This window comes from Mesocricetus auratus, unplaced genomic scaffold (assembly GCF_017639785.1).
Source record: "Mesocricetus auratus isolate SY011 unplaced genomic scaffold, BCM_Maur_2.0 Super-Scaffold_100003, whole genome shotgun sequence".
Taxonomy (NCBI): domain Eukaryota; kingdom Metazoa; phylum Chordata; class Mammalia; order Rodentia; family Cricetidae; genus Mesocricetus; species Mesocricetus auratus.
The window spans coordinates 20,055,955-20,079,020 of NW_024429188.1; the positions used below are offsets into that span (position 1 = coordinate 20,055,955).

At 39.7% G+C, this 23,066-nt stretch overlaps 1 protein-coding gene across 5 annotated transcripts in view; it reads left to right on the top strand.

The window, feature by feature from the left end:
- Positions 1–23,066, top strand: part of Cdkl5 (cyclin dependent kinase like 5) — a 190,582-nt gene that overhangs the window by 155,294 nt on the left and 12,222 nt on the right. For all 5 annotated transcript variants that reach the window (XM_013116385.3, XM_005074227.4, XM_040744115.1 and 2 more), the window contains 4 exons: positions 3,301–4,267; positions 7,691–7,792; positions 8,221–8,326; positions 20,388–20,511. In XM_013116385.3, coding sequence (XP_012971839.1) covers positions 3,301–4,267; positions 7,691–7,792; positions 8,221–8,326; positions 20,388–20,511 — 1,299 coding nt within the window. The remainder of the gene's footprint in view (positions 1–3,300; positions 4,268–7,690; positions 7,793–8,220; positions 8,327–20,387; positions 20,512–23,066) is intronic.

Below are 23,066 nucleotides of genomic sequence, written 5' to 3' on the forward strand. Positions count from 1 at the left end.
TTGAGAGTGATTCATAGCCAGACAGTAGTGCACACATGTAATTTCAGCACTCAGGAAGTGGAAGCAGAAAAATTGTGAATTCAAGGCCAACCTTGAGCAGTTTAAAGCTAATGTAGACAACATGAGGCCCCATCTCGAAAACAAACAAGTGATGGAGTGATTTATATATTAAATCTGTGTAAGTGGCTGGTAGTTTAATACAGATTTTTTGCAGTTGTGTGTGGAAGAGATCTATGGAATTTTCAAAGCTGCTTTTTATTGTTGTGCTTTGACAGAGCTCCAATATGAAGATAATGTGATGCCCTTTCTACATAGAAATTATTCTATGTCTAGAGTTCAGTAGCTTCCAATTAATCCTGAGATAGAAACATGAAGAGTAGTTGTTTATTATGATAAATCTGGATCTTTGACAACTGTTTCCACCTTAAAGTTATAGCTTCCTTTCTCTTATATTGCTGTGAATGTGTGTAAGATCCCATATAGACTTCTATAGTAGTAATTCTAAGGGTTCTAGCAGATCTACCATATTTCTTCCCTGTTCTTTATCCTCTCTGGTCCTCTTTTGAAGTTAAAGCACTTCTGTCATTGCAGAAAAAGGGGAGAAAATAAGATTCCAGGGGATCTAGAGCTTGGCACAAGGAGCCCTGTGGAAGGATTGAACTAGGACTTGAGTCAGGGTGCCTAGCCAGGAAGAAACAGGGAAGTCTGTCTCCACCCCCAGCCTCCGTCTCCTTTTTCCTGTGATACTTCCTTCCCCGGCTCAGTCCTACCAGAAGATAAGAGTCTGAGGGACCTAGTCTCTAGTGCTGTGCTCTTGAGGCCTAGAACTGGATAGAGGAGTTGAAAATAGCCAACATACTTACCCAGATATATCTGTGGGTAAGATTATATATCATAATTGAGTTTTGGAAAGTTGCTGAGATATTTTTTGGTTACCAAGATATAAGTGATCAGGAGATTCTGGTGGTTTAAAAGATGATGCCTTTAGGATACAGAGACTGGCTGGATGCTGCTGTTGGATGGAGTGCACTGCTGAGCCATTATAACATCAGAGCATGTGGAGTTCAGAAAAAGGCTGCTGTCTGTCTACAAGCAGGACCATTATCTTGTCAGCATTAACCATAATAAGCATAATAATCACCAGTTACACTCTGTCTTACAGCAAATTATCTAGAGCCTGGCTCCTAGTAACTCTCACTGTCTGTACACAGGTAACTAATATGAAGGAGAAGGAACAATTGGGCTAGGCTGAAAATAAAAAGTACAATTTATTTCTTAGCAAATTAATAAAATGTCCACTAGTCATCTAGATATGACACAGATGCATCATCCAATATAATCTAGCCACTTTTCTTTGTACTGTTACAAAAAGTACTTGTCCTTCATCACAACACTAGATCTTCTCTGTCTCAGAGCTTGCCCAGGGTACCTTATGCAATGTATTGCAGTAAATCCTCCCATTTCTTCCTTTCTATCCGTGTGCTCTGTCTGTGTGAGTGCATGCACACATGAGCACGTATGGGTGAGTGTGTGCGTGTATGTGTGTTAAATTCTTTTACCATCCCTGTAATCAGTCTTGCAGATGACACTAATGGTGTGTGGCACCATATTTTATTGATCTAGAGATATGTTCTGTACATCATTTAACAGAAAACAAAACTTAAGTTTCCTTTGTAATTCCTTCCTAAATGTGGGGAAATGAGAAGGCATAGTTTTATGGGTTACCATTCTTATAAAATAGCAACAGCAGCCCAAAAGGACTTTTCTTCCAAGTGTCTGATGGAAATAAATTCTTCCAAATTGATCCATCTTCACCAGTAGCAATACTTGCAACATTTTCTGAATTCACAGTAAGAAAAAGATGGAATTGTATAAATCATCGCTAACTTTGGAACCTATCTCAAGCCCACAGACTCATTCTTTGATTAGTTATAATGAAACACGCTGACTTCTTGAATGCCAACTTCAGCTTTCAAACAGAAGTCAAGGCTTCTCTCTGGGTGGCTATTTGTATATTACACTAGGTAGGAAATGAAGCTTTGAGTCCTAAAGAAGGGCTCAGTCACTTCGGAATAATGAAGTGTGAAATGAAGAAGAGACTAAATTGTGTCTTTTACCAAGCAATTAGCACTTAAGACCCCGTGTTCCAGTATAGGATTCCTGTTTAGTTTACACAGAAATATCTGAACAGTTAGTGATGCATCTCCGTTTAATGTATAAGGAACTATCTCAAGAGCCCCAAGTAATTGCCACTTCTCTAAAACATATACACAGATCATCATGTTTTCCAACAAACCTCACTAGTCAGGTCACATTTCTTTCAGGGTGTCATTTTCTTCTACATCATTGGAATTCTCACTCATAGACTATACAGGCCGAAGATGAGTTGTTGGCAGGTGTGTGTAGTTACTGTGAGTGTGTATTTGAGGCAGCCTACAGGTTTTATAAACAAAATGTAGTTCAAGGAACACAGTAACCTTCAAGTCTACGTGTTGCCTTCTGCCATTCAATCAGAAGGAAGAGTTTTCAGCAGTCTGCTAGCTGTCTTCTTCTTACTATGAACCAGACAGTCATAGCCAAAGCATATTTTACCTGATTCTCCCTCAGTGACTATGTTGGCAGCCAGCAAGTTAGACAAGCATTTAAGGATGCCAAAACAACTTCACCAGGAAGTGCTTTATTGTTGAGTAACTTAGTCTGAGAAACTTCCTTGTTACTGATAGAGACATATTTGAGAGGGTTAGTGATTTTAGTCATTTTTCACATCTTATTTTTTACAGTCTCTCTCTCTCTCTCTCTCTCTCTCTCTCTCACACACACACACACACACACACACACACACAATGTTCTCTGATTAAAATGTTCCTATTATCTTCTCATTCTCTTACTCCTTCCAACAAATTCCTTCTTCCCAAGTCCCTGTGTGACTTTCATGCTGTGTGTGTGCCCAGCCTACAGCATTTGATTAGGGTTACCTTCATGAACATGGTAAGGGGTTGTTAGCTTGAGTGGGAGGAATGCACCAGTGGTTACACCACCAAAGACTATGAAGTCCTATCCCTTTCCCTCTCTGGGTGAAGATTATAGTACAGCAGCCTGTCAGATCCGGAAAGTAGCACTCTTTCCCCATCCTCCAGCTCTTAATTCTTTCCACTCCTTCCTTCACAATGTTCCTGAGCCTTCCCGGTGTTTTTAGTATGTTCTTTTTGCTTTACTGATTGCTTACTTATTTGTTTTCAACATTATACTGTTTGTCCCCTATTGAAGGAAACTGATCTGCCTCTTTTGTTTTAAACATAGAAACCAATCCAGCAAGGGTGCTGCTTTACAGACTCATCACAGATCCAACAGCAAGGACATTCAGAACCTAAGTGTGGGTCTACCCCGGGCTGATGAAGGCCTTCCTGCAAATGAAAGCTTCCTGAATGGAAACCTTGCTGGAGCTACTCTCAGTCCAATGCACACTAAAACCTACCAAGCAAGCACCCAGCCAGGGTCTTCCAGCAAAGATCTCACAAACAACAACATACCACACCTTCTCAGCCCAAAAGAAGCAAAGTCTAAAACCGAGTTCGACTTCAATATTGACACAAAGCCTTCAGAAGGTCCAGGCACCAAGTACCTCAAGTCCAGCAGCAGATCTCAGCAGAACAGGCACTCGTTCATGGAAAGCTCCCAGAGCAAAGCTGGGACGCTGCAGCCTAGTGAGAAGCAGAGTCGGCATAGCTACATTGACACCATCCCCCAGTCCTCCAGGAGTCCATCTTACAGGACGAAGGCCAAAAGCCATGGGGCATTGAGTGACTCCAAGTCTGTGAGCAACCTTTCAGAAGCCAGAGCCCAAATCACAGAGACTAATACCAGTCGCTACTTCCCATCCAGTTGCTTAGACTTAAACTCTCCCACCAGTCCAACCCCTACCAGGCACAGTGACACAAGAACTTTGCTCAGCCCTTCAGGTAGAAATAACCGAAATGAGGGCACTCTGGACTCACGCCGAACTGCCACCAGACACTCAAAAACCATGGAAGAGTTGAAGCTGCCTGAACACATGGACAGCAGCCATTCCCATTCGCTGTCTGCACCTCATGAATCATTTTCTTATGGGTTAGGCTACACCAGCCCCTTCTCCTCTCAGCAACGACCACACCGGCATTCTATGTATGTGACCCGTGACAAAGTGAGAGCTAAAGGCCTTGATGGAAGCTTGAGCTTAGGGCAAGGGATGGCGGCCAGAGCAAACAGCTTGCAGCTCTTATCACCCCAGGTATCACTTTGATATGTCTGGTGGCTTATCTTTGGAAAGTGTTACAAGGAATATTTATAAGGTTGCTATGCAGTTTTCCTAGTGCAATAAGCCTTGCTTTCATTGGGACAGTGAATGAAAGCAATCTTTGGATTATTTCTGTTAAAAATAGTAATAATTTAGCTGTGTGTAATGGCACATACAAAGGCACGTCACAACACTTAAGAATTTGGGAGGCATAGGCAGATAGATCTTTGTCAGTTTGAGGCTAGCCTAATCTACATAGTGAGTCCCACGCCAGCCAGAGCTACACAGTGAAACCCTGTCTCAAAAATAATATTTATTATTTAAATGTTTAAATCAGTTGTTGAGTGCTCAAAACATCTCAAGTTTGATTTTAATAATCTATTTTTAGATGCACATTTTGCTATTTTTATTGAAATTAGAAATATGAATTAGCTTTTAGTTATTTCAAAATTTTGGGGTGTGTTTCTCAAACTTTTCTATACCATATATTTGTTTAAACCTTTTTTGATAATACCAAGTATCTTGACTGAATTTTATTTAGCTTAAACTAGATAAATTTAACTTATGGCCAGGGTATATAAAAATTCCTCAGTCTTTTGGATCTCTAAAATATTTTTTAATTCTGTGTTTATGTATATATCTGTGTCTAGGTATGTACACATAAATGCAGATACCTGCAGAGGCCAGAGATATCATATACCTTTGGAGCTGCAGTAACAGAAAGTTGTGAGCTGCCCATCTTGGGTCCTAGGAATCAAACTTGGTCCTCTGCCAGGGCAGTTCATGCTCTTCATTGCTGCACCATCTCTATAGGCCCCTTTTTTCCTAATTATGTATTTTTTCATTATTGTGTATATGCACATGGCATGGGACAAGGAATGTACATATGATGTGCATGTGAAAGCCATAGGATAATTTTGTGGAGTTGGTTCTCTCTGACCATTTTTATGTACATTCTAGGGATCTAACTCAGGTCATTGGATTTGCATGGGAAGCATTTTACCTGCTAAATTATGAAATCATTAAGGCCTACATTAATAGAGCACTGGCTGCGAAGAGGCATAGAAAACAGGGAGAAATCACTGTGAGCAGGAACAGTCTGAAATGGCTTCAGTTCAGCTAGCAATCTGCCCTGTGTAGACAGATGAATGGCTGAAGAGTGAAGCTGAGCTAAGCCCCACAGGAAGCCCTAATTGGAAAGATGAAATTAACGTGTCCCTGTCATTTCGAAGTATGCTGAATGGCAGGGGACATTTGGCAACAAATGATTTGTTCTAGTATTGCAGAACTTCATTCCAATAGCCATGCAGAAGTGTACTTGTGTGTCAAAAGAAAGATGGATGCAATTCTGTCCATCCAGCCTGGGTCCTGTTGGAGGCTCCCAGAAGAAGCAGAATCTGAGCAGATACTTCTGGGAAGTTTGAGATTTCACATAGGGAGGAAAGTGATAGTAGCAGGAGAGAGGATTGAAAGAAGGGAATATATTCCAAGAAGACTTGGCGCTACATGGATCCCAACTGGCTTCACATTATTAGAATGAAAATGTAAGAGTTGAACAATTTTCACATGAAGTGAAGAGGGTTTTCAGGATTGAGTGCCAGTATGGAAGCAGAGTGGATCTCAAGTACTGTGCAAAAGTAGACACAGCAGGACTTGCCCACTGCAGCAGTAAAGGAGGCATTCGGGGTTTCTGACCTAGGAGTGCAGTTCAGAGTTGGAATAGGGATTTATAAGCTCCTTAATCCAACAGTTTTCCTCTCAGATGAGGCTCACAAGAGGTGGGTGAGCTCTCCAACTTTCCCCAACTAGTAGTTCAAAGTAGAGCTGGGATTCTGAGACAGTCTCCAGGTCCCCATGTATAAAATGTTGGCAGGATGGCATGGTGCCCAGTTAAGGGTGGGACAGGAGGGGAGTATTTGCAGGGGCTTTAAATGGAGCTATAGGAATGTATAAAGTGGCCTTGAGAACCCCCTGTAGAGATAAGAGAACCTGGAGTGTCTAGAATGATCTCTAGGACCTGGCCACTGCCCATAGAAGGGAGTTGGAAGTCAAAAGCAAGCAGACTGTGTTGGCATCAAGACAGATGCCCAACAGAAAAAGAAAAACAAAAGGCAGTCTCCCTTAGAAAATGGACAAATTACTGACTCTCTGAGAATTCACAAAAAAGAATTGCTGTGAACATAGCGGTCCTAAACTAATTATAAACAATTGCTGGGGCTCAGCACAGATCCAGCTGTTATGTAATTCCAGTTCAGGAGGTGCAGTGCCAAGCCTTCAGAAAGGCCACAATTAAAGACTAGAAGGGGGCTGGGTGACTTGCAAGGTAACAAGAGTGGTGAGTAAATCATGGCACTCATTCTTATGTAAAGTATTATAGCCACTTTCAAAGGCATGGGCACCCTAACTGAGTTTAGTTTAAATGTAAATAACTCATTTCCTTAAAAAAACATTTTCTGGTCCTTTGTCAACAGTGAAGATTGCAAAGTAGAAAGAAAAAAGGCTATGCCAAATAAATTTCTTTTCAGAATACTCTAAACATGGTGGTGGGAAGGAAGGGGGATAAATACCAAATCTTACTTCAGTTTTTAAATTAAAACATTTTTATGTATATCATCTAGGCTTGAGATACTTTTTGTATGTAATATATAGAGGCTGGATGCATCTAACTCCTTCTAATTGTGTTCCTTAATCCTCCCACCCAGGGTAGAAAATGCGATGTATTTTCTTTCACCTTGGGCACTGTTAAGGACCCCCTGCGGTGCTGGGGTTGTGACTCACCGACTTGAGAGGGAGCTAGGTAGTGGGAGCATCTCTAGAGATAGGCACCATCATGGTCATTCCTAAGAAATGCATTGATTGGTTGAGCTGCTGTCCTGGGGAAGATGAAAGAGCAAGAAGCACCATAGACTATAAGAGTTGGGGACTCTTAAGACAAAAATCATTAAGAGGGATTATTCCTTTTCTTTTTAGCATTCACAGAACATTTACTTTCATTTGCATCTACTGTGTTAGTCTCCTAGAAAAATACTTTTGCCTCTGCATCTTTCCTTTCAGAGAATGCAGCCTAAAATCTGTAAATGCACTTTTAGACTGACTGATAGAATCTCTAAGCATAATGCTACTTAGAGCTGAAACTGTCAAGATAGAAAGGTGATTTCTTTTGTTGTTTTAAAGAATTAATTTGTTTTCAGACTAATGCATTCCTTACTTGCCTTAACTTTAATGAGAATCTCACTTTCTACCTGTTAAAATTTGTTGGCTTCATTTTACACCCATCAGATACCTTACGTTTTATGGAATGAGTTATGTTGAAGCCACTACATGATCTTTATTGTAGCTTGTTAAATGAAGACCATGATGAGTTCTCATCCCTAAGGGTAGGAAGCTTCTATAAATATTTTTGTGTTTGACTTGCAGCCTGGAGAACAGCTTCCTCCAGAGATGACTGTGGCGAGACCTTCTGTTAAAGAGTCCTCCAGAGAAGGCACCTCTTCATTCCACACCCGCCAGAAGTCTGAGGTTTGAGCTCTCTACTTGATACATCTTTATTTTCTTTGTTAAAACATTCTTTTTTATTTTATATGCCAATCCCAATTACCCCTCCTCCCCCACCCCACCCCCTATCCACTCAGATGCAGTGAGGCCTCCCGTAGGGAGTCAACAAAGTCTGTCACATCACACTGAGGCAGAACCAGAGTTGCTACATCTTATGGTGGTCTGTAAGGACCATTCACTGGGCAGCATTACAGCCTAGCTTTTGAAGTTTATCTGTACCCAGTTTCCCCTAAATAAATTGTACTGACTTAGAAAGTAGTCTTCTTCATGACATAAGCCCAAGTTTTCCTTTAAAATGATCAAAAATTACTAGACACTGGTTAGACTTTGTCCTAAGCTTCAATCATCAACAATCCATGGTTTAACTTTTATAACCTTGTTTCCTGCCTCAGGGTGGAGTGTACCATGACCCACACTCTGACGATGGTACAGCTCCCAAAGAAAATCGACATCTGTACAATGATCCTGTCCCAAGGAGAGTTGGTAGCTTTTACAGAGGTAAGCTACCCTGAGTATTTACTAGAATCTTCCTCTCTTTTCTGCTGAGCATGTCTCCTTTCTTGTCCACCACTATGCTTTCACTGCTCTAGTGGACTTCAGACCAACAGCGTTCTTCCCTGTGTTGCCACCATCTAACAGTTCTCTTCACCACTGTTTTCACCATCTTCATTCAGTCCCTTGTCTCTTCTGTCTGAGCCCCTGACTGGGGTCTGTCTCCAAGGCACCCATCCAAACAGTTCTCAGAATGATCCTTCTGAAGGTAGATATTGGCCATACCAATTCATTCATTTGCCATTTACCTATGTCACTTTGTGCCCAACACAGTTTGACCTCCAAAATATCCCTAACCTGCCACCCATATGCATAGTGTAGCAACATGTAGCTTATAGTGATGAACACAGCTCAGCACTAAATTATAAACATACATAAAATATGAGAATTTGAAAAGTTCTATGTATTCTTGGACTGGGGACACAAATGTCATGGTATAACTGTGGAGGTCAGAGGACAACTTGTAGGACTCAGTTCTTTTTTTCCATCATGTAGGTCCTGGGGGTCAATCTCATGCAATGAGGCCTGGTGGCAATCATCTTTATCCTGCTATCTTGCCAGCCCCATATAAGAGGGTTTTTTTATTATTATTTTTATTTTGCGGCAGGGTCTCACTTTGTAGACCTGGGTTGTCCTGGAACTATATATGTAGATCAGACTGACCTTAAACTCAAAGAAATTTGTCTATCTCTGCCTCCTGCTATTGTGTGAAAAGGTGTATGCCAACACACCCAGTTAGAGATTTTTTTAACTTTTTTTATTTTAATTATAAATAGCTTGTTTTACATGCCAATCCCAGTTCCTTCTCCTTCCCCTCCTCTGCAACCCCCATCCCCCACAGCCTCCCACCCTATTGCCAATTCCTTCCACATAGGGGATGTCTAGAGTCTGTTATTATACTCAGGGTAGGGTCCAGGCACTCCTCTAAGAGTCCAGGCTGAGAGAGCATCCCTCTTTGTGTTATGGGCACACGATGTCTGTTTGTATTCCAGGGATAAACACTGATCCACTGCTCAGGGCCCCATAGGTTGCCCAGGCCTCCTCAGTGACACTCACATTCGGGGGGGTCCGGATAAGTCCCCGCTGTCAGTCTGGGGTCCAAGAGCTCTCCCCTGTTCAGATGAGCTGTCTCTGCTGGTTTTGCCAGCCCATTCTTTGCCAATTTGCTCATCGCTCCTCTCTCTCTGTCACTGGATTCCTTGGGTTCAGTTCAGTGTTTAACTGTGGGTGTTTGCCTCTATTTCCATCAGTCACTGGATGAAGGCTCTAGGATGGTTATAGACATCAAGTTCATTATCAGGAATGGGCATTCAAGGTGGTCTCTCCACTATTGCTTAGCTTGCCAGTTGGTATCATCCCTTTAGATCACTAGAGGTCATGCTGGTGCCTGATCTGTTTTCTAACCTATGATTCCCTCTTCTCCCTATTTTACCCCCCCAACTCAACCTTCCTGTTCCCCCATGACCTATTCTCTCTTCCTCTTCTTCTCCTCTCTTCTTTCCAGCTCCCACCCCCCCCCCACCCCTCACCGTGTTCCCCATCTGTTCAGAGGATCTTGTCTCATTCCTCTTCTCTTGGGTACCATGCATATCTCTTAGGTTCTTTTCTGTTTCCCAGACTCTCTGTCAGTGGAAGTGCAGACTGGCACTATCCTGATCCATGTCTAAAATCCATATATGAGTGAGTACATACCATGTTTGTCTTTTTGTGACTGGGTTACCTCACTCAGGAAGGTTTCTTCCAGTGCTATCCATTTACCTGCGAATTTCAAGATTACACGTTTCTTTTACTGCTGAATAGTACTCATTGTGTAAATGTACCACATTTTCTCCATCCACTCTTCAGTTGAGGGGCATCTAGGTTGCTTCCAGGTTCTGGGTATTACAAATAATGCTGCTATGAACATAGTGGAGCAGATGCCCTTGTTGTATGAATTGGTCCCATTTGGATATATGCCTAAGAGTGGAATTGCTGGGTCTTGTGGTAGATTGATTCCCATTTTCCTGAGGAATCTCCATACTGCTTTCCAAAGGGGCTGCATGAGTTGGCACTCCCACAAGCAGTAGAGGAGTGTTCCCCATTCTCCACATCCTCTCCAGCATAAATTGTCTTTGGTGTTTTTGATTTTAGCCATTCTGACAGGAGTAAGATGGTATCTCGGCATTGTTTTGATTTGCATTTCCCTGATAGCTAAGGATGTTGAGCACTTTCTTAAGTGTCTCTTGGTCATTTTAGCCTCCTCTATTAAGAATTCTCTATTTAGATCTGTACCCCACCTTTTAATTGGATCCTTTGGTGTTTTAGAGACTTGCTTCTTGAGTTCATTGTAAATTTTGGAGATTAGCTCTCTGTCAGATGTGGGGTTAGTGAATATCTTTTCCCATTCTGTGGACTGCCTTTTTGTCTTGTTGACTGTGTCCTTTGCCTTACAGAAGCTTTTTAGTTTCAGGAGGTCCCACTTGTTAATTGTCGATCTCAGAGTTTGTGCCACTGGTGTTATGTTCAGGAAGTGGTCTCCTGTACCAAGTCGTTGAAGAGTATCTCCCACTTTCTCTTCTAAAAGTTTCAATGTGTCTGGATTTATGTTGAGATCTTTGATCCATTTGGACTTAAGTTTTGTACAAGGCGATAAACATGGATCTATCTGCAGTCTTCTGCATACAAGTACCCAGTTATGCCAGCACCATTTGTTGAAGATGCTTTCTTTTTTCCATTGTATAGTTTTAGCTTCTTTGTCAAAAATCAAGTGTGCATAGGTGTGTGGGTTAAAATCAGGGTTTTCAATTCGGTTCCATTGGTCTACCTGCCTATTTTTGTGCCAATACCAAGCTGTTTTCAGGACTATAGCTCCATAATAGAGCTTGAAGTCAGGTATGGTGATGCCTCCTGAAGTTCCTTTATTATATAGGGTTGTTTTGGCTATCCTGGGCCTTTTGTTTTTCCATATAAAGTTGATTATTGTTCTTTCCTTGAAGAATTGTGATGGAATTTTGATAGGGATTGCATTGAATTTGTAGACTGCTTTTGGCAAGATTGCCATTTTTATTATGTTGATCCTACCAATCCAAGAGCATGGGATATCTTTCCATTTTCTGGTATCCTCTTTGATTTCTATCTTTAAAGACTCAAAGTTCTTGATATACAGGTCTTTCACTTCCTTGGTTAAGATAATCCCCAGATATTTGATGCTGTTTATGGCTATTGTAAAAGGTGATGTTTCTCTGATTTCTTTCTCAGTCACTTTATCATCTGTATATAATAGGGCCACTGATTTTTTTGAGTTTACCTTGTATCCTGCCACATTGCTGAAGGTGTTTATTAGCTCTAGGAGTTCCCTTGCGTAGTTTTTCAGTTCACTTATGTAAACTATCATATCATCTGCAAATAGTGAAAGCTTGACTTCTTCTTTTCCTATTTGTATCCCCTTTATCTCCTTTTGTTGTCTTATTGCTGTAGCTAGAACTTCAAGTACAATATTGAAGAGATATGGAGAGAGTGGACAGCCTTGTCTTGTTCCTGATTTTAGAGGAATTGCTTTAAGTTTCTCTCCATTTAGTTTGATGTTAGGTGTTGGTTTACTCTATATTGTTTTTATTATATTTAGGTAAGTTCCTGTTATCCCTGATCTCTCTAGGACCTTTATCATGAAGGGGTGCTGAATTTTGTCAAAGGCTTTTTCAGCATCTAGTGAGATGATCATGTAGTTTTTCTTTCGCAGTTTGTTTATATGGTGGATTACATTGATAGATTTTCTAATGTTGAACCATCCCTGCATTCCTGGGATGAAGCCTACTTGATCATGGTGGATGATTTTTCTGATGTGTGCTTGAATCCAGTTTGCGAGTATTTTATTGAGTATTTTTGCATCGATGTTCATGAGGGAAATTGGTCTATAGTTCTCTTTCTTAGTTGTGTCTTTGTGTGGCTTGGGTATCAGGGTAATTGTGGCCTCGTAGAAAGAGTTTGGCAGTGAGCCTCCTGCTTCTATTGTGTGGAATACTTTGAGGAGTATTGGAATTAGCTCTTCTTTGAATTTCTGGTAGAATTCTGCACTGAAACCTTCTGGGCCTGGGTTTTTTTTTTTTTTTTTGGAAACTTTTGATGACTTCTTCTATTTCATTAGGGGTTATAGGTCTGTTTAGATTGTTTATCTGCTCTTGATTTAGTTTTGGCAAGTAATATCTATCCAGGAAATTGCCCATTTCCTTTAAATTTTCAAATTTTGTGGAATACAGATTTTCAAAGTATGCCCTGTTGATTCTCTGTATTTCCTCAGAGTCCATTGTTGTGTCCCCTATTTCATTTCTGATTTTGTTAATTAGCATGCTCTCTCTCTGTCTTTTGGTTAGTTTGGAGAGAGGTTTGTCTATTTTGTTGATTTTTTAAAGAACCAACTTTTTGTTTCATTGATTCATCTCAATGTTTTCCTGCTTCCTACTTGATTGATTTCAGCCCTCAATTTGATTATTTCCTGGCGTCTGCTCCTCCTGGATGAGTTTGCTTCTTTTTGTTCTAGAACATTCAGTTGTGCTGTTTATTCTCTAGGGTGACTGTTCTCCAGTTTCTTCATGTGGGCACTTAGTGCTATGAACTTCCCTTGTAGCACTGCTTTCAAAGTGTCCCATAAGTTTGTGTATGTTGTGTCTTCATTCTCATTGAATTCCAGGAAGTCTTTAATTTCTTTTTTTATTTCTTCCTTTACCCAGGGATGGTGCAATTGTGCATTGTTCAATTTCCATGAGTTTGTAGGGTCTTTGAGATTTGTGTTATTGTATAATTCTAATTTTAATGCATGGTGGTCTGATAAGATACAGGGGGTTATTCCATTTTTTTTTGTTTCTGTGGAGATTTGCTATGTTTCCTATTTTGTGGTCAATTTTAGAGAAGGTTCCATGTGGCACAGGTCCACCTGTGTTTGGATGGAATGTTCTATAGATGTCTGTTAAACCCAGTTATGTCATAACTTCTATTAGTTCTTTTGTTTCTTTGTTAAGTTTCTGTCTGGAGGTCCTGTCTAGCGGTGAGAGCGGAGTGTTGAAGTCTCCTGCTATTAGTGTGTGAGATTTTATATGCAATTTGAGCTTTAGTAATGTTTCTTTCATGATTGTAGGTGCCTTTGTATTTGGGGCGTAGATGTTTAAAATTGAGACTTTATCTTGATGGACTTTTCCTTTGATGAATATGAAGTGTCCTTCTTCATCTCTTTTGATTGATTTTAATTTGAAGTCTAGTTTGTTAGATATTAGGATTGCTACACACGCTTGTTTCTTGGGACCATTTGATTGGAAGATATTTTCTCAACCCTTTACTCTGAGATAACGTCTGTCTTTGATGTTGAGATGTGTTTCTTGTATACAGCAGAAGGAAGGGTTCTGTCTTTGCATCCATTCTGCTAGTCTGTGTCTTTTTATAGGCAAATTGAGGCCGTTGACATTGAGGGATATTAATGACCATTGATTGATGATTCTTGTTTGTGCTTGATTTATTGTTAGTGAAGTTATTTTGTGTAGTTTCTCCTCCCTTTTTCTTTTGGTGTTTTGTAAAGTGGGATTATATATTGCCTGTGTCTTTGTGAGTATAGTTATCTTCCTTGGATCTAGGTTTTCCTTCTAGCACTTTCTGTAGAGCTGGATTCATGGATACGTATTGTTTAAATCTGGCATGGTCATGGAATATTTTGTTTTCTCCATCTATGGTAATTGAGAGCTTTGCTGGATATAGTAGTCTGGGCTGGCATCCTTGTTCCCTTAGCGTTTGTAGGACATCTGACCAGGATCTTCTGGCTTTCATCGTTTCCATTGAGAAGTCAGGTGTTATTTGGATAGATCTGCCTTTATATGTTACTTGGCCTTTTTCTTTAGATGGTCTTAATATTTTCTCTTTATTCTGTAGGTTTGATGTTTTAATTATTATATGGCAAGGTGAGTTCTTTTTCTGGTCCAGCCTATTTGGTGTTCTGTAAGATTCTTGTATTTTCATAGGCATATCCTTCTTTAGGTTAGGGAAGTTTTCTTCTATGATTTTGTTGAATATGTTTTCTGTACCTTTGAGTTGTATTTCTTTGCCTTCTTCTATACCTTTTATTGTCAGGTTTGGCTTCTTCACGTTGTCCCATATTTCCTGGATATTTTGTGTTAGGGATTTGTTGGTTTTGAGATTTTCTTTGCTTGATGACTCTATATCCTCTAATGAGTCTTCCACACCTGAGATTCTCTCTTCTATCTCCTGTATTCTATTGGTGATACTTGCATCTGTAGTTCCTGATCGTTTACCCAGCTTTTCTATTTCCAGCATCCCCTCATTCTGTGTTTTATTTATTGTTTCTATTTTAGCTTTCAATCCTTCAACTGTTTGAGTTGTTTCCTTCATTTGTTTGGTTGTTTTTTCTTGGTGCTCTTTAGATTCTTTGAGAGATTTATGTATTTCTTGAATTTTCCCCCCATTTCATGGATTTTTTGTTTGTTTTTTTCTTCTATTTCTTTAAGGGATTTCCTCGTTTCTTCTTTGAGGGTCTCTATCATCTTCATAAAATGATTTTTAAGGTCTGTCTCCTCTACTTCATCTATGTAGTGCTTTTCAGGTCTTGCTGGTGTTGGTTCCCTAGATTCTGGTGGACTCATGTTGGTCTTTCTATTGCTGAGTGAGCTCTTATTCTGTCTTCTTCCCATCTCTTCTTCCAGTGGGTGCTGGTGGGATCTTTCCGTCTCCACTGGTCTCCTTCCTTCCTGAAGCTGAAGCTGGGGATGCTGACACTGAAGCTTAAGCTGAAGCTGGGGTTGCCGGAGGTTGGGGCCTGGAAGGGTTGATTTCTTTCTTGAAGCTGGGATCGCTGGAGTTTGGGGCCTGGAAGGGCAGATGTCTTTCCTGAAGCTGGGCTTGCAGGAGTTTGGGGGCTGGAAGGGCTGATGTCTTTCCTGAATCTGGGCTTGCTGGAGTTTGGGGGCTGGAAGGGCCCCAGTTTGAGATTTTTAAAAATAATTTCATTGTGCATTTCTAGAGTGTCAACTTTATAGATCATAATGTGCCGCTGTTATACCAAAAATTTGGACATGCCTAGAATGCGTTACTTAAAAATATATACCCTCATTCTCACTTTTACAACACAGATCACCAGTAAGTGTAATTATTCGGTAGAACAGTCAGATAATGGCACTACAGGAGAAAGAAATAGGTCAGGCATTCATTGCCCTCACTACCCCACAATTGTGCTCCAATACCTTAGCTCTAACTTGAGAGACCTTTCAATGCTCTTCTGTTAGTAGCACAATAAATATTAGTAGCACAATAAAATCTGAATTCCCTGAGATGAAATTCCAGACTATTTGTGATCATATTCTTGTAGCCCACTCCGGCTGCCACCCACCTACCTCCACCCACAAGTTCCCAGTCACACCTGAATTTCTCATGGCCTGAAACACACTACTCTCTTTCTGGCATCAGTTGTTTTTTCTATTTTCTTTAAGGACCTCTCCACTGCGACAGTCTTCCCTGTCCTACTCTAGAAATATTTCTTCTCTGTTCCGTTCATGACCCCTTGTCTATGTCTGTGATACAATGCAGACCACTTTGCACTGGTCCTCTGTGTTTCTCTACAAGGTTCTGAACATCCTGAATATTCTGAATTCTCAGGATGGAGATGGGGATCAGTGATAGAGTGCTTGCCTAGCATGTGTGAAACCCTGGGTTTGATCCTCAGAGGGAAGGAAGGAGGAAAGGTCAAAGAGAGGCAGGGACTACCTCATACAGCTTCATAAATATTGATTAATTGGATTAAAGAAAAAATTTCAAGAATACTTACATAGCTTTAAAATACTTTGTTGTTAAACAGATGAATAAGACAGATGTTTTTGAGGTTCTGTGAATTTAGGAGAGAGTTAACAGAGAGAGGCAACCCCTTTATGTTGTAACCATGTGGTGATAAAGTATCAAATATTTGAGACTCCCAGTGCCTTGGTGGAGAAATGGACAGGAGGCTCATTGTACAAAGCCTGTAAGACTCAACCACAGCCTTGACTTTTAAGTTCACATTGCCTGACTTCCTGTTCCTTCTGTTGTTTTAGAAAGACAGCTGGAGAAGTTCAGAAATTAGGCTCAGAGGGTACACCGACAATTAGTTGTTAATATTGGGAATCTAAGCCGAAAGAATATATGGAAGTGTTATTCAGGAATATATGTATATTGAATGATTAGGCTACTATGGTTCCTCCAAGCTCTACCTTTGGAAAAGCATTAGGCATCAAATATGCTTCTCATGACTTTCCCCATTCCATGTTGACTTTTAATTCAGATTAAAGTCAATTAAAATTGTTGTTTTGTACATGAGTAAGAACATCATCAGTGTAAGTTTTTCTTCTAAAATGTCCCATTCTTTATTGTTTCTACAGATGACTGTAGAAAATACCCATCTTTGGGGGCAAAGGGTCTAATACTGTAGACCAGGTTGGCCTCCAGCTGACTTCAATCCTCCTGTCTCTATGTTTCAAGTGCTGGAATTATAGTTGTGTGCTACCATGCCCAGTAGAGGAAATACTTTAGAATAAAATGGAAGTAGAGTTTAAAGTCAGTGAATTAGTCTTTGACTTTTGGAAATACTATTTTGGTTACAAATGGATTGAATTGATTAATATTGGGAAAGCACCTCCTTTATCTCATAATTGGAGTGGGTTGTTTTTTTTTCTCTTTTGCCTTTTTGAGGGGCTCACCAACCAGCTCACAAATAAATCACACAGTCTTATTATTACTTAATACATCTACCTTTTCCTTCTTGGCTTTTATCTTTTATCTTACTTCGGCATATCTTACTTTCCTTTCTTACTCCATGGCTGGCTGAGTGACTGAGTGCTTGGGTGGCTGACCCCTGATGTCCTCCTCTCCTTGTTTTCTCCTTCATTTTCTCATTCGTGTTTCTCCTTCTATTTATACAGTCTTCCTGCAAGCCCCACCTATCCTTGCTCCTGCCTCGCTACTGGCTGTTCAGCTGTTTATTAGACTATCAGGTGCTTTAGACAGGCAAAGAATTACAGCTTCACATAGTTAAACAAATGCTGCATAAACAAAAGTAACACATTTTTACATCATTATGCAAATATTCCACAGCATAAACAAAAGTAACATACCTTAAAATAATATTCTACCACACATAATCTACTTGGAGATTTGGCAAGTAGAAATTTTTAATTTTTAAAAGTCCAGAAATATAAGGGAAATTTTCAACTAAATGAAACACCTGGAAACATCTGTTAGTTCAATGATCCTTGCAAGTTCTAGAGAAAAATAATGGTTTTAAAAAATTACAGATGTTTCTAAATATATCTAAACAGATGTTTCTAAAATAAGTTCATTCTTTCTTATTCAGAGGCAAATGAAATGGTGTCACTTTTTGTTGTTTTAATTTTATTTTTGAGCTTATAGTTACATTTCTCCCTTCCCTTTCCTCCCTCTAAACCCTCCCATATATTCTACCTTGTTCTCATTCAGATTCATGTTCTCTTTGTTCACTAATTTTCATTGTGTACATGTATATGTGTATGCATATATATAAACACACATACATACACACACATATATATTCCTAAATAAAACCTGCTCAGTTAATATGTTACTTGTATGTATGTTTTCAGGTTTGAGTTTTTGGTACCTCTCTTGCTCCTAGCTTTCCTCAGTTGCCTATAGTTCTTTGTGTAGGGTTGAGGCCTCCTGGGCTTTTCCATGCCCATTTTTGCATATCTTTCATTTTGTCATTGTTCAACTCACATTTGGGCATGTTGGTGAAATTTTATAGATGTAGCACCTTATGTTCCTAGGAGACACAATCTCACAGCAAATTTCATAATTCTATACCTACTAAAGTCTTTTTACCCTTTTTCCCACAATATTTCCAAACATCTGTTCAGGAATGTATTATAGATGTATCTATTAAGACTAGGCTCCACAACTCTGTAATTTGATTGGTTGTGGTTTTCTGTAGTGGTCTCCATCTTTTGAAGAGATGCTTCCTTGATAAGGTGTGAAGACTACACTTATCTGTGGGTATAAGGACAAATGTTTATAGATTGTTTTTAGGGGTTGTGATGATTTAGTAAATTAGTAGTTGCAGATTCTCCTCCAATAACCATGTCTTCACTAGCACTGAGTAGTTGCCTAGGTTTCTAGTACAGGCATGGTTTTCCTCGGTTACAGGTAAGGTCTGCATGCCACTACTGTATCCTTGGGGTTATTGTGTCATGCTGGTCATTGATGTGGTTCATAGGCATTATCTCTGGGTAGCTGTTTTAGGGTTTCTATTATTATGAAGAGATACCATGACCACAACAGTTCTCAAAACGGAGAACATTTCATTGGAACTTGTTTACAGTTTTAAGGTTAGTTCATTGTTATCATGGCTGGAAGCATAGTGACACACAGGCAGGCATGGTACTGGAGAGGTAGCTAAGAGCTCTACATCCAGATCTGTAGGCATCAGGAATAAAAAGAAATAGGCCTGGCTTGAGCATCTGAAAACCTCAAAGTCCATCCTCTAATGACACACTTCCTCCAACAAAGTCATACCTACTCCAAAGGCACGCCTCCTAATAGTGCCACTCCCTGGTGACCAAGCATTTAAATCTATGAGCCATCCTTATTCAAATCACTACAGTAAAACTGTTGGTGACTCCCTCCTTTGGAAACTTGAATGGTACCTTCTGGTACCATGAGAGCTAGTCCTCAGGGAGGGGGCAGTTAGGTCATTTCCAACTCACAGATCTCTGTGCTCTGTTCAGCAACCAGGAAATTAAAATGGAACCATTGTCAAGATAGGAGGTTAGGGAGCAGCAGAGAAGGTAATAGCAGGATATAAGTGATCTAATCAGAGAAATGTAAGAGGGGGCCACTTTAAGGAAGGAGAGTTGAAATACAGAAGAAGGTGGGTAAAATAACAGTAATAACACCTGAAAAGTGACAATGAATCATGCTATTAACTATTTACCTGAAAAGCTATAATACATGTAGGTAATTCACTGTATAAATACACAAATATATTGTTGTTTTGGGACAACATCCCATATTGTAACCCAGTCTGGATGACCTAGAACTCACTCTAACCTATTCTGGCCTTGAAGTCATGGCAGTTCTCCTGCCTCAGCCTCTTGAACACTGCCATTACATATAGCACTTCCTTGCTTGGTGTCACTGGTCTTGGTATACAATGTGCATATTACTTTTGTGATGAAATTTACAGAACAGCCAACTTTAGAAATTGACAAAATATGTTTACCCTTTTCCCCAAAGCAAAAAATCACTCAATACATTATAGTTAATATTTCTGTTCATTTTTACATGAGAATGTATAGAAAATTAGTATTTTTGTGCAAATAGGCAAATTTCCTTATAATCTAAAGATCTAAGTGGCACACCATTGCATTGTCAGGGCTTAGACTGTAATTTATGCGTCTCGTACACATACCGTTAAGGATGATATTGGGCTAAGAATAGATTTTGCATAGTTGGATCTGTAATAAGGAAGACTCAGCTGGGTGGTGGTGGAGCACGCCTTTAATCCTAGCACTTAGGAGGCACAGGAAGGCGGATCTCTGTGAGTTCAAGACCAGCCTGGTCTACATAGCAAGATCTAGGACAGCCTCCAAAGCTACAAAGAACCCTGTCTTGAAAAACAAACAAACAAACAAAAAAGTCTCAACTTTAAAGAATGTCAAAATCCATGGTGTGGGGAAGGGGTGGCTACAATAATCATACTTTAAATGATGTCCCGTTTTACAATGTCAGCAAATGCTCTGCGGTGCATCAGCTGACAGCCCAGGTTTCTGTTTGGAAATCTTTATGACTGACCCCTGCAGGTTACCATGTAAGGCAATGAGGAGGGAAACTTGCCTGGACCACCTCCACCCTCAGGAAACAGAAGTTCCAGAAAGGCAGTTAAGGACTATGTGTGAATGAAAATGCAGTAGAATAATGTTAGAACTACTTCAAGCAGAAAAGTACCACAGTAATTTTTTTATTCTTCATTCAGTGCCATCTCCACGACCAGACAATTCCTTCCATGAAAATAACGTATCTACCCGAGTTTCTTCTCTGCCATCTGATAGCAGCTCTGGTACCAATCATTCAAAACGACAACCAGGATTCGATCCATGGTGAGTGTTTTGATTTGTTCTTACTCTTCCTTTTACTACTTATAGATTTGTGCATTCAAAGACATTCAGGATAAACATTTATTGTTCTTTTTCACATTAAGCCTTTCTTTCTTTAGAAGAAGGAAAACATGATATGTTGGGGGATTTTATAGTTTCAAGTTCAAAATTTCTATTAAATAGCATGTAAAAGAAAAACCCTTATTATCAGATAAGTATTTCATCATACTCGTTCTTTTATTGACAGTGAATACTGTTACTCTGTAGCTCTCTGTGCATTGTCTCACTTCTCATAGTTTCCCTTTTTGAGGTAGGGGCTATTCCCATTCCATACACACTGAAACTTGAAAGTTAGAGAACATGCCTGGTGCTGAACATCTGTAACATGGATCAAGTACACGGGATACTAGCACTTTCCTCCTAGAATTGTTATGGTATTTAAGTGATGTAAAAATTCAAGTGTATGAAAAAGGCACCTAAAACAGTATCTGACACCATATGGGCTCATTATATTAGTAGCTGTGTTAATTGTTTGGCTTCTAACTTTGCTCATAAACTTTCATGCCTCTTTGTGACTCTCTAGTATGTAGAAAATATAAGTGAATGGATATAGCTTTTGTTAGTTTTCAGTGTTGACCGTTTTCAGGTGTACCTTGGACAAACCCTGAGAAGAATATCTAAAGTGTCAGATACAAATGCACAGAGGGAACTGTCTTTTCTTTGTTGTTACATAATGAAGTGGTAACCATCTAAAACATTATCAGTTATAGACTAGCATAGTCCTTTAAAAATTAGGTTAGTCAGATAAAAACTAAGTGAAAGTATGGACTGGTCTGGCATGGTAGTGCTGGCCTGTAATTCCAGCACTTGGGAAGCTGAGACAGGAGGATTGCCAGTTTAAAGCTGGCCTGAGCTATGTAGTGATACTCTGTCTCAATGCCCACCTCATCCAAAAGTAGAAATCCAGAAGTAGGGTAGACATTGTTAGCAGTGTTGGTGTTTCTGGGGTTTGTGTGTGTGTGTGTGTGTGTGTGTGTGTGTGTGTGTGTGTGTGTGTGTGTGTGTGTGTTTTAGGGGTTCGATTTGGATTGGATTTGGGGACTTGAATGCAGGGCCTAGTGTATGATAACCATGTGTTCTAATATGTCTGAATAGAACTTTAGATGTGTATATGTGCATACATACATACATATATACATATATATGTGTATATATAATGAGAAATAGATTGTTTTGAAAAGAATCAGTAGTACAGTTGGAATGTTAATCGTTAGCTAAGATGCCATCAAATCATTCCTATTCTATATTGCTATTATGTGCTCCAAGAAGGTTCCAGAATTCCCAGCTATGAATTGGCTCTCTACTCCTTCTGATAATGTTTCTATGGCACACCTCCTTCATACATCACATCTAACATGATGTAATCTTTAATTAAGCTTAACTTATCTTGATTTTTTTCTTGACCAAGATATCTTTGGTTTGCCATATTCTTTGTATCTGAAAGAACTATGCATTTTATAACACAAACATAAAAGTCTTATTAGACAAACATAGTAAAATCCTGTTCTTAAACCATCACACATCCTCAGGCCAATATGTTTCTATGATAATGTTACTTTCTGGGAAGAGAATATTTGTACAGTATACATATTTTCTGCAATGGAAAGATCAAGGCACTATGTCATACTTAAAATCAATAAATAGACACTGTAGTTTAACACCCAGAGCTGTTACTCTGGCCATCTCTGTTGTCTAGAACCCACTTAAGAAATAGGAGATAAGCCAAAATAACTAAGAACAAGAAAAATAGACAATACATCCAGATGCATCATCTTTACTAATAGGATGACACTTCAATCCTCACTTGAGAGCTATTTATTCCTCTTCCTGCCCAGTTTTATCAGTTAGTACTGAAGTCATTAGATTGAGATGTGGTTCCAGCTAACAATATAGTGTGCAGAGGGGAGAAAGATCACAGGCAATAGCTATGGGACAAAAGCAGGTGTGTCTATCATTTCATGGACCTGTGAAGATCCTGTGCATCGTTGGTATCCATTTAGAGTGCATGCTCATGAAATACATGACATTTACTTTACTATAAACAAACAAATCAATCAATAAAAATTAATTACAAAGTATGTGAGCAGGCTAGAAAAACTGCCACCAAAATTGGGTTACAGATTGATACTCATCAAAATCTAACTGGTGAAATAAAGAACCATGAAACTCACTTGAATAATAATGAGGCATTTTTACAGGGTTATGATTATATTGTGTCCATTATAGCTTGTCAGTTTGCCTTGCAGTTTTTCTCATAGAATCATTCGCTGACTTTCTTGTGTCACACAAGAGCTGACTACTTTAGCTACTGCCAGGGGAGGGGATATGGCAGGGGAAATGTCAGAGCAATGGTCCCCACCTCTTCCAATCACTCTCCATGGTGCTCCCAGAGGGATTATACTGAAGTCCAAAAGCCCTACTGTCTCTGCACCATGAGTCTGGGAGCAGTGTGAGTGAGAGGTCAGCTCCTTGATTGGTTTCTCGCTGTCTCTAATATC